General features: G+C 37.2%; 1 protein-coding gene across 2 annotated transcripts in view; it reads right to left on the bottom strand.

Moving 5' to 3' along the window:
• Positions 1-8: 8 nt before the first annotated feature.
• The window catches only part of COL4A3 (collagen type IV alpha 3 chain), a 59,688-nt gene continuing 36,401 nt past the window's right edge, over positions 9-23,295 (bottom strand). Inside the window, exons 30-52 of one of the 2 annotated variants that reach the window (XM_048955495.1) lie at positions 22,579-22,729; positions 22,326-22,439; positions 21,470-21,637; positions 20,283-20,372; positions 19,863-19,997; positions 19,087-19,185; positions 18,018-18,107; positions 17,287-17,426; positions 16,419-16,545; positions 16,127-16,207; positions 15,071-15,169; positions 13,802-13,852; positions 11,816-12,001; positions 11,123-11,253; positions 10,644-10,716; positions 9,379-9,450; positions 9,135-9,254; positions 8,169-8,267; positions 7,429-7,641; positions 6,636-6,813; positions 5,447-5,561; positions 3,950-4,122; positions 9-3,094 (exon numbers count right to left, since the gene is read on the bottom strand). In XM_048955495.1, coding sequence (XP_048811452.1) covers positions 3,010-3,094; positions 3,950-4,122; positions 5,447-5,561; positions 6,636-6,813; positions 7,429-7,641; positions 8,169-8,267; positions 9,135-9,254; positions 9,379-9,450; positions 10,644-10,716; positions 11,123-11,253; positions 11,816-12,001; positions 13,802-13,852; positions 15,071-15,169; positions 16,127-16,207; positions 16,419-16,545; positions 17,287-17,426; positions 18,018-18,107; positions 19,087-19,185; positions 19,863-19,997; positions 20,283-20,372; positions 21,470-21,637; positions 22,326-22,439; positions 22,579-22,729 — 2,790 coding nt within the window. In that variant the 3' untranslated portion in view covers positions 9-3,009. The remainder of the gene's footprint in view (positions 3,095-3,949; positions 4,123-5,446; positions 5,562-6,635; positions 6,814-7,428; positions 7,642-8,168; positions 8,268-9,134; positions 9,255-9,378; positions 9,451-10,643; positions 10,717-11,122; positions 11,254-11,815; positions 12,002-13,801; positions 13,853-15,070; positions 15,170-16,126; positions 16,208-16,418; positions 16,546-17,286; positions 17,427-18,017; positions 18,108-19,086; positions 19,186-19,862; positions 19,998-20,282; positions 20,373-21,469; positions 21,638-22,325; positions 22,440-22,578; positions 22,730-23,295) is intronic. The other variant, XM_048955496.1, reaches the window with a different exon arrangement.

Raw genomic sequence — 23,295 nt, forward strand, 5'->3', positions numbered from 1 at the left:
AACACCACAACTGAAATAGGTCTTTTGTTTAGTCAAAATATTTTATTTGGTTGTATTTAGTAGAAGGTTTCTTTGCTTTGTTTTTTTTCCTTTTTTTTTTCTCCTATTGTTTTCTCATTATTTCTGATTTTTCATTTTTTCAGTACAATATATTAACACTTTGCACCTCTTCAGCGCTTTCCTGTTAAGACTCTAAAATTATCTGCAGACAAGTTAACTAATTCTCACAACAACCAGAGAGAGATTAAGATCAACTTTCTTCAAGTTTTTCTTTGGATTTCAGTGTCCAGCTCCAGTGTATCAGCTGGGCTGGATATGTGTCCCTGCAGCTGTGAGTGATGCATGCTTTTGAAAGAAAGCCCAAGTTGGAGCACTCAAAATCTAAAGCTATTTATGAAAATCTGTACTTTAGTAACTTGTTGAAGGTCACACGATAAGGGTGCAGCAGAATCCAAAACTGAGAACAAAGCATAAATTCCCCAGAGCACTGCATTGGGCTCCGGGGCCTCCAGCATAAGAAAGACATGGACCTGTTCGAGTGGGTTCAGAGGAGGGCCACAATAACCATCAGAGGGCTGGAGCACACCTGCTATAAAGTCAGGCTGGGAAAGCTGCAGTTGTTTGGCCCAAATAAAAAGAGAAGACTCTGAGGAGACCTTATAGCTACTCTTCTAGTACTTAAAGGGGGCCTACAAGAAAGAGGGGAATAGACTCTTTCTTAGGGAGCATAGCAAAAGGACAGGAGGTAGTGGTTTTAAACTAAAAGAAGGCAGATTTAGATTAGGGATTAGGAAAAAATTCTTCACTGCGAGGGTGGTGAGGCACCAGAACAGGTTGCCCAGAGAAGCTGTGGATGCTCCATAGCTTTGGGCAACATGATCTGATGGAAGGTGTCCCTGCCCATGGCAGGAGAGGTGGAACTAAATGATCTTTAAGGTCCCTTTCATTTTGTGATTCTATGAGACATAACACATTGTAACATACTTCTGACTTTATAACCACAATCCCTTCTCTTTATACTTTACCCTCTACTGAACATTTCCAGCAGTCTTTAATGTTACACATCTACTTATATCCTGTATTTTGCTAGTAAGCTTTACAATTGAGTCATCAGTTATACACAGTATACAGTGGCTGTGTGTGACTACACTGAGCCTTAATTAAAAACATCTTAACAAGCAATGGGCATAAATTTTGAGTATTTAAAGAAATTTCAGAGCTTATAGTAAAAAAATCTAACAAGGGACTGTCTTAAAACACCTCCATCACCAAACCTTATTTAAATGAAAGACTAAATATTAACTTGACATTGATACCTTCTTATCAGTAGTGCATTTGCATAGAGATTCTTCATAAAAACCTGCAAATTCACAATTATACCTTGCAAACATACAACTGTTTAAGCTAACAGTACTTTTAAAATATTCATTTAGTTCATGGAAATGGTATCTTCAAGTCACCTCCATCAGAAGATAATGACATGAAACAGATGAAACTTTCATAGTTAGATTAACACTGAAAATTCAAACAGACAAACATAATGCAAGTATTCTAACAGAAACAATACAAACTTTCACTGGCTTAAAAAAAGATCTGAAGGAGAAATCTTGGCTATTTCAGTGTATTGCTCTACCTTACATTTAAAATGGTATATTTACAGAACTCTTCAGATGAATTAGGCTTCTACTATAAAACTAAATACTGGAATTCTGATAATTTGTGCAAGTATTAAAATATTAACATTTTAAATGTTAACATTACAATTTTAAATAGCCTTGCAAGTGCAATGTTACAAATATTTTTTAAAAATCGGAGCTACAATTTTATATAAGTTATATGAGTAAATGAAAGTGCTTTTCAAGTATTCATGTTCATTTGCAGTTGGGTTCTCTTGTTAAGTCAGTGCTCAGTGGTACAATTTAAGTATCAATCTTGTTTCAGTTTTGGATGCATGAATTTAACTGGATGGAATAAATGAAATCTGAAGGAGTTTGTGCTCAATATTTCAAAATAGTATATAATTCATGATAAATATTTCAGAGTTGAATATTAAGAAAATGAAATACAGATTACTTCCTGGAGGCTCTGTAATAACCCAGTAATGCTGTGGGAGCTCCTGAACCACAGAGTCATTGTAAATTCTGCTGATTTCTTAAATTATGATATGCTAAATGTTTGTTCTTTAGTAGAGACAAAACCATGGGAACAAAATAAAGCTCAATACTATCAAGTTCTGAAGAATTTTTAAGATCCCATAATCTATGTCAAAAGCATGGTGTCTAAAGAAGGTTTTCTTACACTTTCAATTAGGCAGCACTTAGCTGAAGTCACTCGAGAGCACAGCCAGTGCACATCAGCACTGTAGTGTCTACCCAGTGCACAGTGTAGCTTCCTTCCTGGCTAGCTGGAAGTCATTCTTATTGCAGTGACACAAATAATACTGTATGCCTGTTTCCCAGCCAAGGAAAGGTGAGCTAAGTGGGGAAATGCTTGTTTATTAGACAAGAAAACCAAGCCAAACCAACCCTAAATTAATCAATATGTATTTAAAAGTGCACTGAAAATATTTCATATCGAACCTGTCTCTCATAAGAGCTGGATTTTCATCTTAAATTATACCTGCTTTGAACACTGATCATCTGTAAGCTGATATTAGAGCATTTTGTTTGTCTTTGCCATTTGAAAAGCACACGACGAGGCAGCATTAATGTCCTTCATTAAAGACTGGCAATACCACAGATTTTATCATGAAGATGCAGCTTAGAGATGACAGTCTGCAGGGTCTTCTCCAAAACTGTGTCATTACAAGCTTAATCCAACAAAGTGCTTTGTAATTTGCCAAAGACAAAAGTCAAACTGTTGCCCTACCTCACCACAGTGCTGCACTGGCAAGCATAGTTTTCTTTCCAGGTGCATTTCCATTGGACTTTAATAAATTATAGCTCTCCAAATTTAAGCAATTCTTTGCAATAAAAGCAGGGTTTCATGCTCTGTCAAGACTGGCCATGTTTAGACTGGTCTCTTCATGCAGACCTGACAACGGCTGATGACGTTTTCTAGTTCTCCTGCTTTCAATGTCTGTGGCATAGGTTTCCTAAAAGAAAGAAAACATTTACTTTTTGTTATTGCTGTTAAAAACTAGGGAGAGGTGATGAAACTCTGTATATGGAATGAAGTTCAAAAAGGCTAACTTCAAGATCCGGCAGAGGGGTTGGGGCAATCCTGAGCAAAAATCCAAGCTGGGTAGAAAATAGATTGAGAGGAGCCCTGAGGAGGAGGACTTGAAGTTGTTGGTTGAGGAAAACCTCAAGGTGACCTGGCGTCGTGTGCTTGCAGCCCAGAAAGCCAACTGTAACCATGGCTACATCAAAGCAAGTATGAACAGCAGGGTGAGGGAGGTGCTCCTCTCCTTCTGCTCTGCTCTCTACAGACTCCACCTCAAGTTTTGGGTTCACCCCTGGGGATCCCAACAACATAAGAACAAGGGTAAGGGCTTTAAATTGAGAAAGGGTAGATTTAGGTTAGATATAAGGAAGAAATTCTGCACTATGAGGGTAGTGAGGCATCAGAACAGGTTGCTTAGAGAAGACATGGATGCCCCATTTGTAGAAATGTTCAAGGCTGGGCTGGATAGGGCTTTGAGCAATCTGATGTAGTGGCAAGTGTCATTACCCATGACTGGAGAGCTGGAACAAGATGGTCTTTATGGTCCTTTCCATGCCAAGCCATTCTATGACTATGAATCAGATGTTTGTCTCACTTTAGGTCTCTTTGTGCTATGGAATGACCATAAACCTGATAAATGGGGATGTCTAATTTGATGGGAATTACTAGGGGAGACTTTGCTTGTTATGTAGGCAGTTACTGGCTTCTAAGCCATCTGCAGCATGGATGCAATGTGCATAGGTGAAGGAAGTAGGGCTGAGGCTGCTGAGAAAGCACAGTTTACCTGAACATTCTTCTTGGATTTAGTGATGCCAACCAGAAGCTGTAGGAGTTTGTGTAGTAGTTGCACGTCCCCCTGCCATGGCACTCTATGAATGGGATGGCTCGAAATTCTTCCAGACAAGATCCAGGAGACGCCAGTGCTTGGCCAGAAGCTTCTGAGCCAGCACTTGTATACTGTAACAACCAATCAATGCTTTTAGAGAAGAACTTTTGCATCAGCTTTTAGTAAACTGCAGGCAAAAAAAAAATCTCTGAAGTTTATCATATGTTCTGTGCCATATCTTGGACAAGACAAAAATTAGCATAGATTAGTTTTATCAGACTCACAATGAAATACAGAAACTTTATGAAAATTCAAGCATAGTTATGCTATTTCTTAGTTCTTGCAAAGGCCTTTTTCTGCTCTAAGAAAAGCCATAAAAATGTAACGAGCAAAATGTCTATAAAATAGCTGGCTTCCATCCATTTGAGGGCTACAGTAACTGAATTACAAATAAGCTAAATTTCATCTTCTGTGTGTTGCTCCCATTCATATTTTTTGTTAAATTGATTCCTTCTCCAAACACAAAAAAAAAACAAAGAATGCATTTTCATTCTCTGATTCTCTGACAATGCTTGTAGAAAGAGCTCTACAACAATTTATGACAGCAGAATATTTGCTGGAAAAATACATTTCAATTTGATGATGTTTGAAAAGACTGTAATTTAGCCAGAAGCTGAGAAAATATTTTTTCCCCAAAGATGTTTATTATAACTTAGGGCCAAATGACAGGAGTGACAACAAATTCCACACTAACAGGACTTTCCATCATGCAACAAACAAACAAAAACAAACCAAGCCAATCAGACCTTTGAAGAGGGATTTTTATTTCTGTCTCTTATCCTCATTTGCTGGCATCCCTATGGTATGCCTCCGTCATGGATAACAAAGATGAAGTGCCACTCCCCTGGTATAGATACACCCCTTATTCCCATTTTCAGATCTCACCTTGCAAGCACATTATTTACTTTCTTCACTAATATCTCATTATGGCACCAAAATTGCTGAAGCAGTCCTCTGTAGAGAGTGTACTGCATTTGTTTTGATTTTAGCTTTCTATGAAGATTGGCCCAAAGACCTGAATTACAAAAAGAACTGCCAGGCATAGTAGCAGGTAGCTTATTTCTGTGCATCTGTGGTCAGGACTGCTTTAACCACCCCAGGCCTCAAACCTGTCCTCCTAAGAGCTCAGCAGAACATATGAGTGTGCAGTTATTTTTGTGAGACTAAAATCCAGTTGTTCTCCTTTCATTACGCCCCCTTTTCCTTCTGCCACTTATTTCCTGACAGATCGGAATAGTTGTTTCTATGCTTTTGTCATTAAATAAGAGTTAATAGAATTATTGTCTCATTCCAGGCAAAGAAAAAAAATTAGCCATTATTAAGACACAAACAGATGAAAATGCCACTGAAAGTGAGACGAAGGAAAATGAGTATTTCCAGTGTTTTTATCTTTACCATAACAAAAGAAAATCCCTTCCAGAGAGATATCCAGCCTCCTGGACATGCAGGAACTGCAGTTGTTTGGCTGTGAACTGCTATTACCATTGCAGGTCCTTCACAGACAATGCATCTGTAAGAAGAAGCACGCATGCATTCAGTGCAGAGTGAGGGAAAATATGTAAGCAGACCAAAAACTGCATCTGCTATGATACTAGCTACCCAAACCTAGGGCTCACTAGAAATACTGTACCTCACATACATTTCTGCTGTTGAATGAGGAGATCAGTAAATTGAAGGTAATCCAAATACCCTTTTTTGCAATATCTATTAGACAGAAGTTGGTGAAAGATAAGAACTAATTCCAGAACATTTGACTTTCCTAATACTGCCTTTACCAAAGTAACACTCTAAATTTTACTTTCATCATGTGCTCATTATTTTATGTTGCTATGGTTTAGATCAAAGTTCTGTACCTTTATTCACTAGTATTAAATTTAAAAAATACTTTATTTCCTCAGTGCAAAAAGTCTGAAGCTGAGCTACTAGATTGCAACAACTATGTAGACCAGACTAGAAGGAAGAATTGAAAGCTTGCCTTCCTATTTTTTGTTTTTCTAATCCTGGTCTTTTAAAGCTTTCCCCCTTAAGAGGCTCTTTATCTTTTTCAGGCATCCTAAAGCAAATGAAAAGGTTCGCATTTATACGAGGGCGTTTTATAGCAGAGAACCTTCAGCTCCAGTTTATAATGTTCTTCAACAACTACAGTAAATTTATTATACGTAATTGGAAACAGAAATTGACTTGTACTGTATTACAAACATTGAAACTGTCATTATGCCACTTTAGCCTGCTTCTAATATGTATGACATGAGTATTAAAAATATGTATGTATGTGCATGTGTGCATATATGCCTCTATGTCATTACGAGCAGTAGAACTGTTTTCTCTTTTCTCATGTCAGCTACACTAATTAAGCCTGTGGCAGTACCTTACCTGTAGTCTAACTTTTCTCAGAGAATATTGAATATCTGATATATTCAGATGAGTAATAAAAAAAATAAATTAATTAATTTAAAAAATCAAGCAATTATAAAAAGTGCTTCTATTTACTGAGGTAAAGGTCCTTCTCTAAGATTTATTGTTCAAAATAACTTGCACTCTATGTGGCTGCTGGCCAGAAAAACTAAAATTCTTATGCTCTTACCTGCTTATATGGGGCTCCAGTGCTTTACCAGAAATTGGTGCCATGTCTACTGGCATTGCTGTTGCAGTTGACAGCCAGTATGAATAGTCATTGCGAGAAGCAAAACTGCACACATCATTGGTATTGCAGAATAGGAACGGCATGGTGGTAAATCTCTGCAAGCAGCTACCAGCTGTTCCTAAAGTACAGAAGAGAGAAATTTGTGACAAATAGGAGACTATATTCAGCATGACAAAGGAGACCAGGGAAAAATTTTAAAAATTGATGACTATAAAGAGTTAAGGTCTATACAGTGAAATTGCATGAAATCAAAATACTTATCGCATAGATAAAAGTAAGTATTTAAAAATCAAGGGCCAAGAACAAAATCTGTTAAAAATAGTGTCTTACTGAATGATATCAGTCCTTGACACAATGGCAGGGATTAAACACAAGGTTATGAGGCCATTTCTGACACTATAGCACTCAATCTGTCATCCACAAAGCACTGTGTTCTCCTACACCTCATAATATTACTGTCAGCCCTACACAGATGCTACTGACATTTACATTAGGCATCTATTCAGAAGTAACCAAATTGCTCCTGAAAACATGTATGGAGAGCAAAACAAAGTATAGGAGAAGAAGGAAAGTTGTCTTTTGAATTGTGATTACTGAAACTGACTCAGAGCAGCAGACCACAGATAGTTGAAGCCAATGTTCATCTCAGACACAACGAGTTTGGTTTCATGAAGACAGCTTAGCATTACTGTACCCTACAGAAGGTGATATGAACATTTTACTAATATAGTACCAAGGTCTTGTCCATGCGCTCGTTCATTTCCTTGTACAAAAAGCAGTGAATAGCCAATGTAGATTTGTGATGTCCCAGGTGGGCATGAAGGAATCTTTGTTGATTGACTATGTCGAGTGAAGATAAAACCTCTTCTTGTTGGACCAGTGGTGGTAGTACCTGGTGATCCAGGCAATCCCTGTAGGCCAGGGAAGCCAATCAATCCAGGTTGTCCTGTGAAGGTGAAGCAAATATTATCATGTTCTTTGAATTCCTGCTTTACTTGAATTAGTGAAACCACTTGAAAGTAAGCAAAAGAAATTTAAATTAAAAATGAATAACAGTTTTTACTAGATACATTAATTCCTTTGAATCTAGCTCACGTAGCTTTCCTTTTTGGACCTAGCTTTACTTTGCATCAGTTTGTGGCATTGTGAAAAATTTTTTCTTTTTTTTTTGAAGTTTAAATTATTCAGTTTAAATATTCAAGTTGACATCATGTAAAGGCACACTGATTTGAACAGATTTTCAAGTGGGTGAGTAAATGTAGTTAGTAACAGAGGAGCACAGTGAAGGCACACTTTTATAAATGTTGCAAACTACTATTGCTGTTGTGAACATGAATCTGTTAAAAGCTAAGCATGCGCTACTGCAACTGTTACAGAATCTCAATACATGCCAAAAGAAGACTTGATGAAAATTGGGAATACAGTTTATTTATAATTTCAGTAGTAGTCAAACAGATATCTGCTTTCTTGTACCTCTTTGTCCTGGAAATCCCCTGTCTCCTTTTGGACCAGGCTGTCCTGGTTGACCTGGACGACCAAAACTTCCTGGTAGACCTTTTACTCCTTTAGGTCCTAAACAGAAATCAAGAAAAAACAGATTAATATAGCAGTATTATGCTAGACTTTAATAAATGCTAATAAATGAAATTAAAATCCCTCTGTGAATGTAGCTGTGTTAGAATAAAAACAGCAGCGCAAAGTTCACAAATGTTGGGTCTGTCCATAGTATTACTATCAGCATATTTCACATTAAGAAGATGGCAAGGAAGTACTGAATATGTTTAGAAAAAGATTATTCTCATAAAGAACTTGTACATAAATCACAGCAAATAGCTTTTACTTTTTAGCATGTGTTAAAACTATAGGAATATTTCAAGAACGTAATAACAGGCCATAATCATGTTGTTCACAGTTTATAATACCATAAATAATGTAGCTCCTTTGTAAAACAAATTTAAGGAAGGTGTAAAAGAACAGTTATTTAATGTCTGCTTTGTTATGCCAGAGGGAATTTTGTCATTCCCTCTGAGTCAGTCAGGTCCAAGACTCTGAGAAGTTCCCTCCTGGTGTGGAAAGCTGTGGTATGAGAACATGGTTGGTGGTTGAGATAACATCCACCTCATCTCACTTGATTCTTGTTCCCACGTTCCTCACAGCCATGGCAGGCTTCACTGCTACCATTTTTGTTGATTAGCCTTATACTGAGGGAAAAAGTTGCACGCTCTTTGACTGCAGGTGTGGTGAGCAGATGGAATGGGCCAGGTTACAAATACAAGGTTGTTAACAAGGCAATAATAAAATAACAAGAGTTATTTTTAAATTCTGAGACGTATTTTAAAATATATCAATTTTCTATCCAGCTGTGTGTTTTCCTGCCAAACTGAAATGTTCCATCGTATGAGACACACAAACATGTTCAGAGATAAAATTATAAACTACCTTGTAATCCAGGAATCCCTTGAATTCCTTGATCACCTGGTGTGCCTGGGATTCCTGGCAGTCCAGGAGGCCCCTTGCTCCCTGGGACAGAGAATATTCTCCCAGAGACACCAGGTGGACCTAGATGAAAAATGTAATGAAGAACTCTTATGTTAAAAACAAGCAAAAATGTTAAAACAAAACACCACCAACAAAATCAAGCTAAGTTAGCTGGTATTCCAATAAAAGTTGTAACAATAGTTACCAGGTTGGCCTTTTGGTCCCCTTGGTCCTTCTGCCCCTCGTGGTCCAGGTGGTCCTTGATTACCCTTCTCTCCTGAAGAAAGAGATTGGAAATAGGGTTGTTTTTTTTTTCTGCTTGGAAACGTCAAAACAACTGTCAGATTTATGAGTCTTGCGTGATCCACGCAACCTTTCTGAAGAGTAACACAGTCAGCAGCCTCATTTGAAATAGGAGAGTGCACTTCTACGTGTCTTTTGTTACTTTGGAATTCATAGGCCAAGTGTAATCTGTTAATAATTTGTTTCCATATCCCTGTAGTGCAGTTCAACTCCCTTCAATCCCAATTGTCAGTTATACTGATGGCTGTTAGGAGGATTATGAAGTTCTTCAAAAGTTTGAAACTTAATAAACAATTCCTTTCACAGTGTAAAATATGAGGTTACATCCAGAATATTCCCTAACAGCTCTGCTGTAAATAATAATAAAGGAAAACTTCTATTGAGCCAGGAGATTTGACTGACAGTGTGAAGAAATGAGAAAGTATAATCATTGTCTGCACAGTGATTTTTAAAATTAGAACTATAAACATAAAATATACAGCATGGAACACAAAGCAGTGGGTTTAACAAGTAAATGACAATTGTGTATTATTTTATATTAGGTAATTGAAAATGAACATATTGGAATGATGCAGGCCTAAATCAGATCACACACACACAGACAAAGTCTTAAAGAACTCTTAGCCAGCAGCTTATCTGACTAACCCTGGGGAATATAAAATCAATAAGTCTAATACATTTTATAGTTTGTCTGCTGATAAACTGGTGAATGAGATCATAATTGGGACTGTTCTATGGCAAGAAAACAACCTAGTGCTTTGTATCATAATTATGATTAAATACTCCTGAGTTCATAGCTAAGAGGTCGCCAAAAATCACATCTTTTAGTGGTGGTGTGGCATTTCTAATTAGCAAACCCTGTTCCAATGTCCTTACACATCATTAGTAAGACGAACATTTTGAAGTTGCCTGAAATGGAGACAATTGAAGTTGTAGCCGTTCCTCACTTTAACAGCATTTTGAACATACTCAGAGCATTTAACTACAGAAAAAATGCTCTCTTAGTGAATGCTTTCTTTCACAGCTGATATGCATTCTGCTCTTGACGGAAAAACTCCATGTCTCTAGGATCTGACCTGGTAGGTGCTATTACACATACTGTTACAACACAATATGGAAATTTTTCTGTTTGTCACATAGAAGTGTACATAGTAAGTACATGAATACCTTTTACACCTGGAAATCCAAGAAAGCCAGGATCCCCTCTAGCACCAGGATAACCTGGCCGACCTTCTACTCCCTGGAAATCAGATATCATCAATAATAAAGACAAAGCAACATCTGCATGCAATGAAGAACATTTCTTTTTTGTTCAAAAATACTTTAAGGGTTATGTACATGGAACATCCTATAACTAAAATAATTCACTCAATTTTTCAGCATGTTAGAAACAGTCATTTCATTGCTAATATCATTCTGTAATACCTAATGGCCAAAGAAATGACATCTCAGAAATACTCAATGATTCCTTTTTGGTCTGCTTAATTCTACGACAGCTGTTTTTAATATCCATTTTAGTATCTTTATTACACATTTATGTCTTTCACTGTGGGTGTTATTTTCATGGTAAGAATGAAATTTACAATTGAAGCACTGTTTTCAATGTTTTCAATGTAAAAGAAACACGTAGCATTCTTTTCACTGACTTTTGGACCCGGAGGACCACTGTCACCAGCTGGGCCCATTGGTCCTTGTATGCCATCTGCTCCCCTAACACCTTTGCTTCCTTTTATGCTCATAGTGGGAAGACCAGGCAGCCCTTGAAAACCAGGAATACCTGTACAGAAACAGAATATGTAAAGAACACCACCAACACCATTTCACATACATTACATACAATGCAGCTCTATAATGGTACTTAATGTTCATTGTCTCAGTGATTCCCAAGGAAATACACCCATTTATTTATTTATTAAAAAAAAAACAAAAAAACTAAAATTCATTTTTCTCTAGCCTCTTAATTTAATCTGAGATCAGAGATGAGTTCTTGCAATCCTCTGTAGCACTACAGTTTGTTTGTTTTTTTTTATATCCTTCAGTTAATTAAGTCTGGAATACCATGCATGGTATCTCACTTCTTTGAAGTCAGATTTCAGACACCATACAGCTTGCAAAGGAAGAAAGCAAAATTGAGTGGAGGGTAAAACTTACATCATACTGCATGGACCATTCTGGTGCTTGCAGTTGTAACACTGCATGAATTCATAAAGGAACTACCTGTTTAATTATGAAGTTCTCTGGGGAAGAATTCCCTCCAATCTTGAGTTTTGGACAGGCTGAATTCTGCTTTCAATTATCAGTATATCATTTCAGATAAATAAGGAGTTATAACAATATACCTGGTCTTCCATCTGCACCAGGAATGCCTCTATTCCCTTTTGGGCCAGTAATTGCCATGCCTGTTGCTCCTTGAAATCCAGGTAATCCCATTAAGCCAGGAGGTCCAATGGGTCCTTGGTCACCCTGATGACCTTTCATACCTGGTGGCCCAGGAAAACCAGGCAGCCCCATGTCCCCTTTGACTCCTGTAGAGTATAAATAATATATTTGAGGAGAATCAGCACGATGGTGAGATGGTATGACAACTTTCAGAAATAGGACTACACAGAACATATGCTTTTACCACACTGTAAAGGTGGAATTCAGCCTTTGGTTTTAGTATATGTCTGTCCCCAAAACCATCTTGCTACTGTACAGCAAAATGGTTACATGAAGGCACAATGCAAGGTAGCGTACACCCACTTTTCTTTTAAAACTCCACTTCAGAGTTTGCTCATACAAAAGAAGAAACTTGAAGAAAGGGTAGAAAGACCAGATAGGGGAATATTCCCCTATTTCTTGATGTAGCAGTAGAAGCAATGCTAGTTCAAACATCAGAACTGTCAAATCCTATTAAATTAAATTTTGGATAAAACCAAGAGCACAATAACACTAGTTGGTAGAGCAAATTCTCATTTACAAAACACTATTTCCCAACATAGTCTCTACTATTAGTTGTACATTTTGCCAGTAATGAACAAGAGTCTGCATGCCACGCTTGTAAAAATCTGCACCAGTGGAGCAGACCCACTGTTTCACAGCTGCTATGATGGCAACATTGGTAAGAAAATGTTGCCCACATCTTTCATCATCTTTCATCATCCTGACTGAATGGAAGTCAGAAGGCACCAAATCTGGACCATATGGTGGGTGTGGTAGGACAGTGCAGCCAAGATTGGTAATGTGTTCTGTGGTCTTCAAACTGGTACAGAGCCTAGCATTATCACGTTGGAGAAGATAGGCTGTCTTCTTCTTTGGCCTGACTCTCTAGAAGTTCAAACCTTCAAATTAGTCAGCATTCTGATGTAGCAGTCAGAGTTGATGGTTTGCCCAGGTTCCAGGAAATCCAGAAGTATACAAGTCCTCTCCTGTACCAAAAGTCAGTGAATGTATCAAGTTACCTTCAAGTTACCTGCTGATGGCTGCATTTTGAACTTTTTCTTCGATGAGGAATTAACATATCCTCACTCCATGGACTGCTGTTTTGACTCCGGCTTGCAATGGTAACACCACATCTCATTACCAGTAATGATGTAATTCAGGAAATTGTCACCTTCAGCCACATATTGGTTCAACAGATCCTGACAAAATTGCATACGATGTTCTTCCTGTTCCTGTGTGAGTGTTCATGGTACCCACCTGGAGCAAACTATGTGATATGCCAACACTACTATCATAATTTCTAACACATTTGAATCTGATATTCAGCCCTTTACAGAGTTTCCAGGTCATAATCCACTGATTTGCAAGGATGAGTTGATCAAGACACTATTCATTTCATGGTTTGACTGCTGTGCATGGCTGTCCAGCATGTGACTTGTCTTTCACGTCACTGTCACCACTGCTGAAACACACCACCCACCACCTCACAGCACTCACATCCACTATCGGTCTCCAGAAACATTCAGCAAACATCAATTAATGCCATCAGGTGCAATTTTTTTCTGTATGGAGGAATTCAATTACATACATTTGTTTCATACACAATTCCTTGTCAGCCACCATTCTGTCACATTTCCCCTCTGCTGCCATCTGTTGCATGGCAAGAAAGTTTAACAGAGTTTTGTAGAGAAGGTTCTATCTCTACTGCTGTATCACCAACATCTGCCCCGATGTTTTGGGACAGCATAATAAAAGGAGAGGCATTACTTTCAGAGCAGCCCTTGTATGTGCCATTTTAAACATCTAAAAACAACTTAAAGATGAAGACTCTAGTATGAAAAAAATGAAAAAAAATAAAGCTCCTATTTTCTGGGGGAAAAAAAAAACAACAACAAAAAACTCACCTCTACGACCAGGAACACCTTGAAGGCCAGGGATTCCTCTCCCTGGTGCTCCTACAAAATATTGGGTCACATTACACTTAATAGACCACAGTAATTGCTCAAAAATGTAATTGTCTAGCACTTCATATTTCACTTCAAAATTCACTGAATCAGAGCATAGGTTTTTGTTTTATATCCAATAATTGATACTTTATATTTTGAATCGGTTCTATCCTGAAAAACAAATGATATTTGTAAGCTTTTCTTTACAGCAGGAATTCTTATTTACCAGTTGTATATGAGGCAGAGTCTATAATAAAAGACAAAACTTATTTTCAAGAGGAAAAAGCCAAGTAACAATTTGCATTAGTTAAAAAGAAAAATAAAAGAACATATATAGTTATAAAAATGAAAACACTTTAACGGTGATCACTCAAAACTGAATATGAAAAAACACACAAATATCTAAAGTGCAGGTGTCAAGAGGATGGGGCCAGAATCTTTTGTCAGGGCAACAAGCATAGTTTGGAGCACAGGAAGTTCCATCTGAACGTGAAGAAAAGATTCTTTACTTTGAGGCGACAGAGCACTGGAACAGGCTGCCCAAAGAGGCAGTGAAACTTCCTTCTCTGGAGATATTCAAAACCTGCCAGGACGCTTTCCTGTGTAACTTACTCTAGGGAATGTGCTTTAGCAGCAGGACTGAACTGGATGATCTCCAGAGGTCCTGTCCAATCCCTGCAAGTCTGTGATTCTATGAAATGGTTTATTAGGAATGCCTTCTCAGGATTTTATTTTTAAGGTATTAATATATAAGAATATTTTGACTGTAAAACATGAGAACATTCTGTCAGAATTCAGCACAGGATTGTATCTATCTGTGGACACTGATGATATCAGGAATGACATTCAGCTGGAAGCTTTTACACACTGATTCCTTTCATCCTTTTCGTGTGAAAGCTGAGACCCCTTCTTTAAAGGGATTTCGGTTCTCCTAGGTTTTCTCAGGTGAAACACATAATAATCATTAATAGCAGTACTTAGACTCTTGCAGAAATAAACATTTTAAGGGGAAATTATGACAAATCACATGTATAATAGATGAGTGATATGCATTTCATTAATAGTATGTATTATAATTACATAGAAAATTAAAAGCCTTCTACCCATAAAGTCCTCTTCGGCTCCACAGAATTTTCTTATTAATCCTTCCCCCCAAAATTCCTGTCAGTTTAGCTGGAGAAAAAAAGTAAATTTTAAAATATAGTGCAAGTATTTCACTGCAGTTACCTGGTTCTCCCTTTAGTCCTGGGGCACCCGGCATACCGTCCTGACCCTGATTACCTCTTTCACCAGCAAGTCCATTTTCTCCAGGGTATCCAGCAGCACCTGTGAATTAAAAAGGACCACAGTATCATTTTTTCTTCTATTATTTTACACAGAAAAGAGAGAAGATCTGAATTTCTTTTATAAAAAAATTATTAGTGCAGCTACTTCAAGGATAGAGATAACCATCTTGTATAAAAACATTTGTCAAAAGCAGACTATCTCTTGTATTGAGTCACTGGACTTCAGTGGATTTAGAACTCTCACAATTTCCACCATTCCCACTATTAACATGGAACCCGTGGTGCTGGAAATCCATACAAACAGCATGCTTTCTTTCCCTAGCTTTATTACAAAATCAAGTTTTCCAGTAGATTCTGATCTTTGCTAAGTGCTGATAAGTCAGCATTAGTTCACTAAAGCCAACAGCACAACATAATTTAGATGAAGATCTGCAAATGAGAATATTCTATGCCCTTTTTTGAAGACAGGGACTGACTGACTTTTGTGAAGTCTATATTACAAACCTCTTCTGCCACATATTTACACACTACCCCTTATGCATTTTCTTAAATGGTTCAATATTTTCTGCTGCTCTAAGAAATGACTGCCATGCTCTTCCTCCTCTTTCCTCACCAATTTACTTTCTCCTTCATGTCTACTTATGTCTTAGTTTATTATTCCCTTTTAGTAGGTAAAACAAGCCTTTCCTACTACCTGTGTTGCTACCGTACCTTGAGACTTTTGGACTGAAAAAAGAAAGAGTATCAAGGGAAAGGTTTCACAGTACTGAAGTGAAATCAAAACTTATTCCCTGAGCTGAACTGAGAACATTGAAAATAGGCTGTTAAAGAACTCAGCTGAAATTGGAGAAGACAAACAAAGCTTCATACCAATATTAACAGAGAATGTAACTAAATCAGGTGAAGTTGAAAAGCTCATAATAATATCAACTGTCTCATTACAAAGAAAATAATAAACCAGAGGGCAGCAATGTGGGAGAAATGCTATATACCATACCAGGAGGACCTGTAACACCCTGTTGTCCTGGGTGGCCCTGCTGTCCTTTAACACCAACATCTCCAGGAAGTCCAAGTCTCCCTGTAACAAAGAGTTTGGGAGAGAAAAAGAGGCAATTCCTATTATCTCTTGGAATGTAGTTAGCCTGGATGTGCTGACAATAAAGGAGCTGCTTGAGGTTTATGACAGCTGAATGTAAAAGTGCCACCCCACAGGCACCTTGCGTAGCTTACTGAGAAATTCTCTTCTAATAGAATATCAGCATTTAATCCCTCTCCAAAACAAAACATACCTGGATTTCCAGCAACTCCTGTTTCTCCTCTGAACCCAGGTAGTCCTGGTGCTCCTTTATGTCCTGGCTGACCTTGGGATCCTTTTTCTCCTTTCCTGCCCAAGGCCCCAGGAGCCCCTGGATCTCCCTAAGAAATAGCAGTTGCACACAAACAGGTAAGAATGACATTATATTCTGTGTTTGAAGAATAGAAAAATCATGCTTATTTTTAAACTTACAAATTAACTTTAGTCCTTAGATGTTTTTTTCATAGACTTTTTTCCAATTTTATTCTAACAGTTGTTCTTTTGATAAAAAAAAAAACCAACATTCTACACATAATATACAGGTATACAAAATAGTAAAATGCACATTTTATCTTGAATTACAACCAACTTGCAGAACAACAATCTCTTTCTTGATATCCAGCCAATAAAGAAAGTAAACTGATAATGTGGACAAATTACAGGAAGTAATAATAAAAAAATAAAAAAACTAAAAAAATAGTTTGTCATCATCAACCACATCTTTTGGGTAAACTCACATGTAAAGATTCACAGTTAATCAACAAACAAGACATGTGAAACAAAATTGCATCCACTTTGTCTAACTCATATCTAACTAAACATATTACTAAAAAAAAAAAAAAATTTTTTTAATGGTATCAATAGGCTTTCAAAAACCAACATAGTTTTAGAGTACACAATTTTGGCATTTTCTGAGACTATTTTTCTGCAATTCTTGATGTACAACAGGATTTTTGTATGTATCATCATAAGCATATTATCTACTTATCTCCTGCAAATTCTACAACTCTTGCTTACACATTTTTCTGTTTCTGTCAAGGACTCTGCTTTTTAATATGACAATGTTTCTATTGCCTCTATACCTTAGGACCAGGTTCTCCTGGGAGTCCAGGAGAGGGGTGCCCAGGGTCTCCTTTTTCACCTGGAAAGCCACCATAGCCTGTTGGACCAGGGTCACCCGAAGTTCCTGGAAAGCCCGGAGATCCCTTCTGTCCTTTTTGACCTGGAAATAAACAGATAATAACAGCATTCTTAAATGGATCATAATCACATATCACATTTCATGCTTTGGTAACTAGTGCTTGTATATTCAGATATTCATTCTTCATCAGAAATGAAGTATTTTGTACAATTACTGATTTTAATTCCAAACATGTTAAAAAAAAAAAAGTTTATTACAATTAACAGTATATAAATTAAATAATTTGTATTTAATTTATTATCTCTAATTTCAATAGTTGAAACTTGTAAGTCTTATGACCACTAGCCACGCATTTGGTTACAAAACCAGATTAAGCCACTATACATTACCATGAACTGAATATTTAATGACCTGAAATTATTATTTAAGAAGTTATTATAAAGAGATAGTCAGTTACAATACATTATTAACATCCGGTCTAAAATTCAAGAAAGAGAGAAGTCCTTTCTATAATTCAGGCAAATGCTGGGGTGTAAGAAGTCTAAAAATACTGCAGAGAATAAACCTCAACTTGAGTAAGTCTTGTCTGTGCACTTACAGTAACTGCTCAGATCTGCGTGAATACTTCTGTACAGCTCTATCAATTTACAACATGACTTAATAGAAAATAACCTGGAATTCCCATGTTCCCTTTGTTTCCTGGTGCACCAGGAAATCCTTGTCCTCCAGGAATCCCTGGAAGACCCATAAATCCTTTGACACCTGCAAGATGAAAAAAAAAGTGTCATCTTCACATGCCCTGCTTAGATACTGTCTAGTAGAGCTGAGATTAATACAGAATCTTTTACTTCACACATTGCATGTTGTCTTGTCGTTTTATAAATCAACGAACAGTGAATTTTAATTCTTCCTAGTGCTCTGGATGCACATAAAATTATCAGTATTGTTATCGAGGAAAAAAACTTAAATATCTTAAATATTGACACTAACATATTAAGGTTTGTGACTCACCACAGCACTTCAGAATGGCAACTGGACCTTTGAACATTTTATCAAGATCAGTAATTTCTGTTCATGTGTTGGACTTTCCTTCCATGGTTCAGCTGAATTCAGACTAGTTTCTTGGTGTGTCGCAATCACTTTAGATTAATTTAGCTAAATTAACATTCAGTTTAACGATTGCAAAGTAGAGCTTCATCTAGACATCTAAATTCCAAGGTATTGGTAATCCCTGAATATTTAGGCACGTCATGTCTGATTTTCTCCCATAAAAAGTCAGAGAGTACTAAAGTATTTGCAACTTTTTCCGTGATGGCTACACTGCAACAACTACAAAGGACATATCAGTGATGATAGTGGTTAATCCCATCACGATAGGAGCTGTTTCAATTGCAAGACTAAAATTATTTCTCATTTCATAATTGTCAAAATTTCTATATATCTAATTACACTATTGCGAGAAATAAATTATCTTAAAGAACCAAAAATACAGAAATACAGAGAAGTAAAATTTTTTAGTAGCATTCATTTGGAAAAAAACCCACCATATTCATTTCTCACTCAAGGCCGACGTGTATCATTATGCATGAGGGCCTGGTGATGTCAGAGCAAACTGTGAAAGGTAGGCTTATAATTTACACTGAATTTTTTTAAGGCTTATACTGAAGACTCAGTAACTTTCAAAATAATATTATCTTACCCTTCATGTGATATGGTAATTTTCAACATACATACTCCATACCTGGTACACCAGGTACTCCTTCAGATCCAATAAGACCTGGGGAACCTTGGACACCTGCATCTCCTTTTTCTCCTTTTAGGCCCATTCTTCCTTGAACTCCTAAAATGGTTTTAAAAAAAAAAAATAAAAATTGCAGAACAGCATTTTAGAATGCAAGTTTTCTAACTCTTTTAAAATAATGAAACTGCAATGGAGTAAAATATTTTATTGACAAACACAAGAGACAAGCTCACAGTCCATGCCTTCTCTATTTCCCATATGAAGACAAAAGGAAGTTCCTGAAATCTACCACATGAAAAGGTCTACACAAAGACAGACAGCATTAGTTGAGCTTGCACAACTCATATGCCTAGTCTCTGCTAATATTACACAGAAAATAAATCCTCTGACAGTCAAATATATCTAAGCAGAGTCAACTTCTTTACGAATATGGTACTCAGCTGGTAAGCATACTTGTTTCTGCTCAAAAGCTACTGTGTGTGTAAAGACACATAGGATTTATTTATATAAATTTACAATCACATTTTACTACTGATTTAATATTACAATGTGAGGATTATTAAGGATGGACTTGTCAAAACAGAGATAAATATTCAATGTAATATCCAGCTATCTCACAAGAGAAGGCAGTTAGAGTGTTCAGCAATAATTACTAGAAAGCTGTGTGAATACTTTGAGTAGTAAAGTTACTGTCTTCCATATGTTAGAATCCACTGAAACTGCAACACACATGACAACCCTAACTAGCTTTGAATGATGAAAAAGTGAATGGGTACCTTTTGAGCCTTGTTCTCCTTTATTTCCAATCACAACCAAGGTTTCAGATGGTCCAGGAAAACCTTTGTCACCTGGTTCGCCTTGTGCTCCAAGAAACCCTTTTCTTCCTTTTAGCCCTGGAGAGCCAAAAGAACCTGAAAGAAAATATATTTTCTAAGGATAATATGTTGAACATGAATGAGACAGAAAAAACAAAAACAAAAACAGAGCAAGAAGCTCTGTAGCAAATCATTAACCATTTTCACAAATACCATGAAGTAGGAAAGGTGACAATTCAGCACTGCTAAAAGAAAAACTCTCTTGTTCTGTTGGTTGATTGCTAGGGTCCAGAAGTCAAAGATTTACCAAGACACAAAGAAATTCTGGTTAAGCTCCTGTATTCTTAAGGAATAATGAAGGCACATAATTTTGTCACTTGCCTCTGATACCAGGGTTGCCTGGACTTCCAATCCTGCCAGGGGGTCCAGGAATTCCTAACGGCCCCATTATACCTGGCTCTCCTCTAGGGCCTGTGGAAATGAAACAATAGAAATGCCTTCATTAATACTGATCAGTAACATAGAACATTACTTTAGAAAGTTATGCCTGTGTCTACGATTTAAATGGTTAATTGATTCTTTTGATTTTTTTCTCCATTTCTAGAACATAACCATTGAAGCAAGTTCATCAGCTTTTAACAACTGAAACAGCACTTACATACAGATCAACCTGGGTAGTTTGAGGGGTTACTATCAGCTGCAATGGTTTTTACCAATTATTGAAATAATTGAGAGTGAATGTAATATACTTGATATCTGCATTGAGCTGTGACATCTATCACAGGATGTGCAGAAAAGACATCCTTTCTGGCTCGGGAGCTGGGAGCCAGCCAAGACATGACAGCTCATCTCAAACAACATTAGAAGCCTAGGTTTGGCCTGCAGGTTCGTCATTATTTTTACAGTTGTATATATGAAAATGTACTTGCCATCTCCTTCCAACAGTATAACAAAGGATTTAAGAGTACCGAAAAATCTTTATTAAAAAAGCTGCATTACATACGTGATTTCTTTTATTCTACCAACAAAGTACAAACGTGTTTCTGAAAAAAATAACCCAACTAAACAGCTCATCCTATAGGGATTACCGACTTAAGTCAGCTCTGTAACAGTTTGAGTCATAACTCTGAGAGACTCAAGACCTGAGCTTTTTTTTTCCTTTTTCCCCAGAAAAAAGAAAAAAGATAGCATTAATAAGCCATCCATTTGAAAAGGGATGCTGTGTAAGAGCTATTAAATTCTTTACACTTTCATTATGCTGGGAAGACTCTGAATGTTAACTACTAGTATTCTGTTTCAGACATTGCCATACAGAAAACAATGTAAAGTAACCTATTTTCTAAAGAGCGCTGTAGGAAACTTGGTACCGGTTCATAACAGCTTCTAGATATCCTAATGATGATTGATTTTCTTCCATATAAGATCATACAGGTCTCTGTATCAAAACTGCTAATGTAAACTATTCCTGTATTTTCAACTTAGAGTTAATTACATGTCACCATGACTGACATCTTTTTGCAGAGACTGACTAGCTTTCCATGTCAAAACACATATTTACAAGACCTTACCTGGCACACCAAAGACTCCTGGCCTTCCAGCCTGCCCCTTGAGACCAGGTAATCCTGTGTTTCCCAGGAGACCTATTAATCCAGGTTCCCCAGGCTTTCCATCAATTCCTGGGATACCCAAACCAGGAGGACCTAGTTTGCCTTTTGAACCTAGTGAACCTCTTCTTCCTAAGAAAAAATGCATGACGGTGTATGTAAGTATACCTTGCTGGAAAATTAACCTTCATCTCTATCTTGTCATCGTAAGCACAAAGCTCTTCTTGAACTCTGACAACTATACAGAAGATATATATGTGAAAACACACAGGACAGATCAGACAAACGTAAAATACCAATTGTACATTCATTCTCCAAAAACTGTGGGGAGTGATTTCCCACCATGATGAAAAAAAATTTTTGAGTTCACATACAGGAGAATAACTGAGCTGAGTGCCTGAGTGTGTTTCTCTTGAAATGGAAATCATATGCAGTGGATGCAGGTACTCTGAGTCCCTGAACTGGTTTTCCCTATAGTTAAGACTCTTCCTCTCCTTTGCTTCTTTATCAACAACATGGCACGACGTTCAACCCCATATGAGACAGATGACTGAAACAGACTTTTACCTGTGGAATTTGCATCAGTTCATAATCACTTTTTGGGCTATGAAATGCAATCTGACTCTTAATTTATCTTAATCAGTTGTCTGCTTCCTCCAATCTGCAGATAATAATTCTTTTTAAATGAAATCTCATTTTCTTGCAGATTATCCCATAATCAATATCCATAAACAACTTCAGATCCCTCAGGACATTGGAAGGCAGAAATAAAACCCAGAACCACTTAGCCAAAAAGCTTGTTTGATTTGGAGCATCCTACCTGGTGGGCCTGTAGCTCCCTCGGCACCTGGCAAACCTGGCAGGCCAGTAAGACATTCAGCCGGTTTCCCTGGAAAACCTGGATCCCCAGGAACACCAGATGAGCCTGGATCTCCTAAAAGAAAGGAGACTGTTTTCATAACAATTTAGATAGTAGTTTGAAGCTTTGAGTGAACACTGTTTGACTTGGCTTCCCTTTCCTTAAAATACAGATGTAACTTGCTGTGTTCCTCATGCTTATTTGACCACAGTACCTCTTAGGCCACTATTGCCATCACGTCCAGCATGCCCTGGTAAGCCTGGAAGTCCTGGAAATCCAGTATCACCTTTTGGGCCAGGAATGCCACGACCTCCTGGTGAACCTAGTTTGCCTGGCTCTCCAGGAATAATTATGCCTGGGTCACCCTGCAACACAGAAATACGGACAATCACTGTGTACTGTGCTTTGCAAATCTGCCAAAATATTTTCTTCACTCTGTGATCAGCCAGATTTTTTTTTATTAATCATCATCTTTTCTTGGGGATCTTTCACTTTGCCATATATATTGTCTACAATTCAGTAGAACACTGGATGTTTCTTATTGATTAGCTGCAGATTCCATACCAATATATTAATTTGTCCAAATAGCTTTTGAACTCTTACCTCCTACCTCTAAGAAATTGCTACTAAGCATAAAAAGGCAATTCCCTCTGTTTGGCTGTTACTGCATTACGATGCTTGCTTAACTGAAAAATGTTGGACCTATACCTGAAAATAAATTTTTTCCTTTATTTTACATGACAGTCATTTTTTTCATTATGATGTTTATTTAAGTAATCAAACTCAGCACCTAGAATATTCACAATATTAATGGTTTTCTTCTTTTCCCCTTGTAATTCTTCTGAACACTGTTTTCCATGAACACTGTTTTTTTTATGACAAACATGTCAACTCTCTTCCCTGAAAGGGAAAGTTGAACTGTTTGTTCTTA

The sequence above is a fragment of the Lagopus muta genome, chromosome 9 (assembly GCF_023343835.1).
Source record: "Lagopus muta isolate bLagMut1 chromosome 9, bLagMut1 primary, whole genome shotgun sequence".
NCBI lineage: Eukaryota > Metazoa > Chordata > Aves > Galliformes > Phasianidae > Lagopus > Lagopus muta.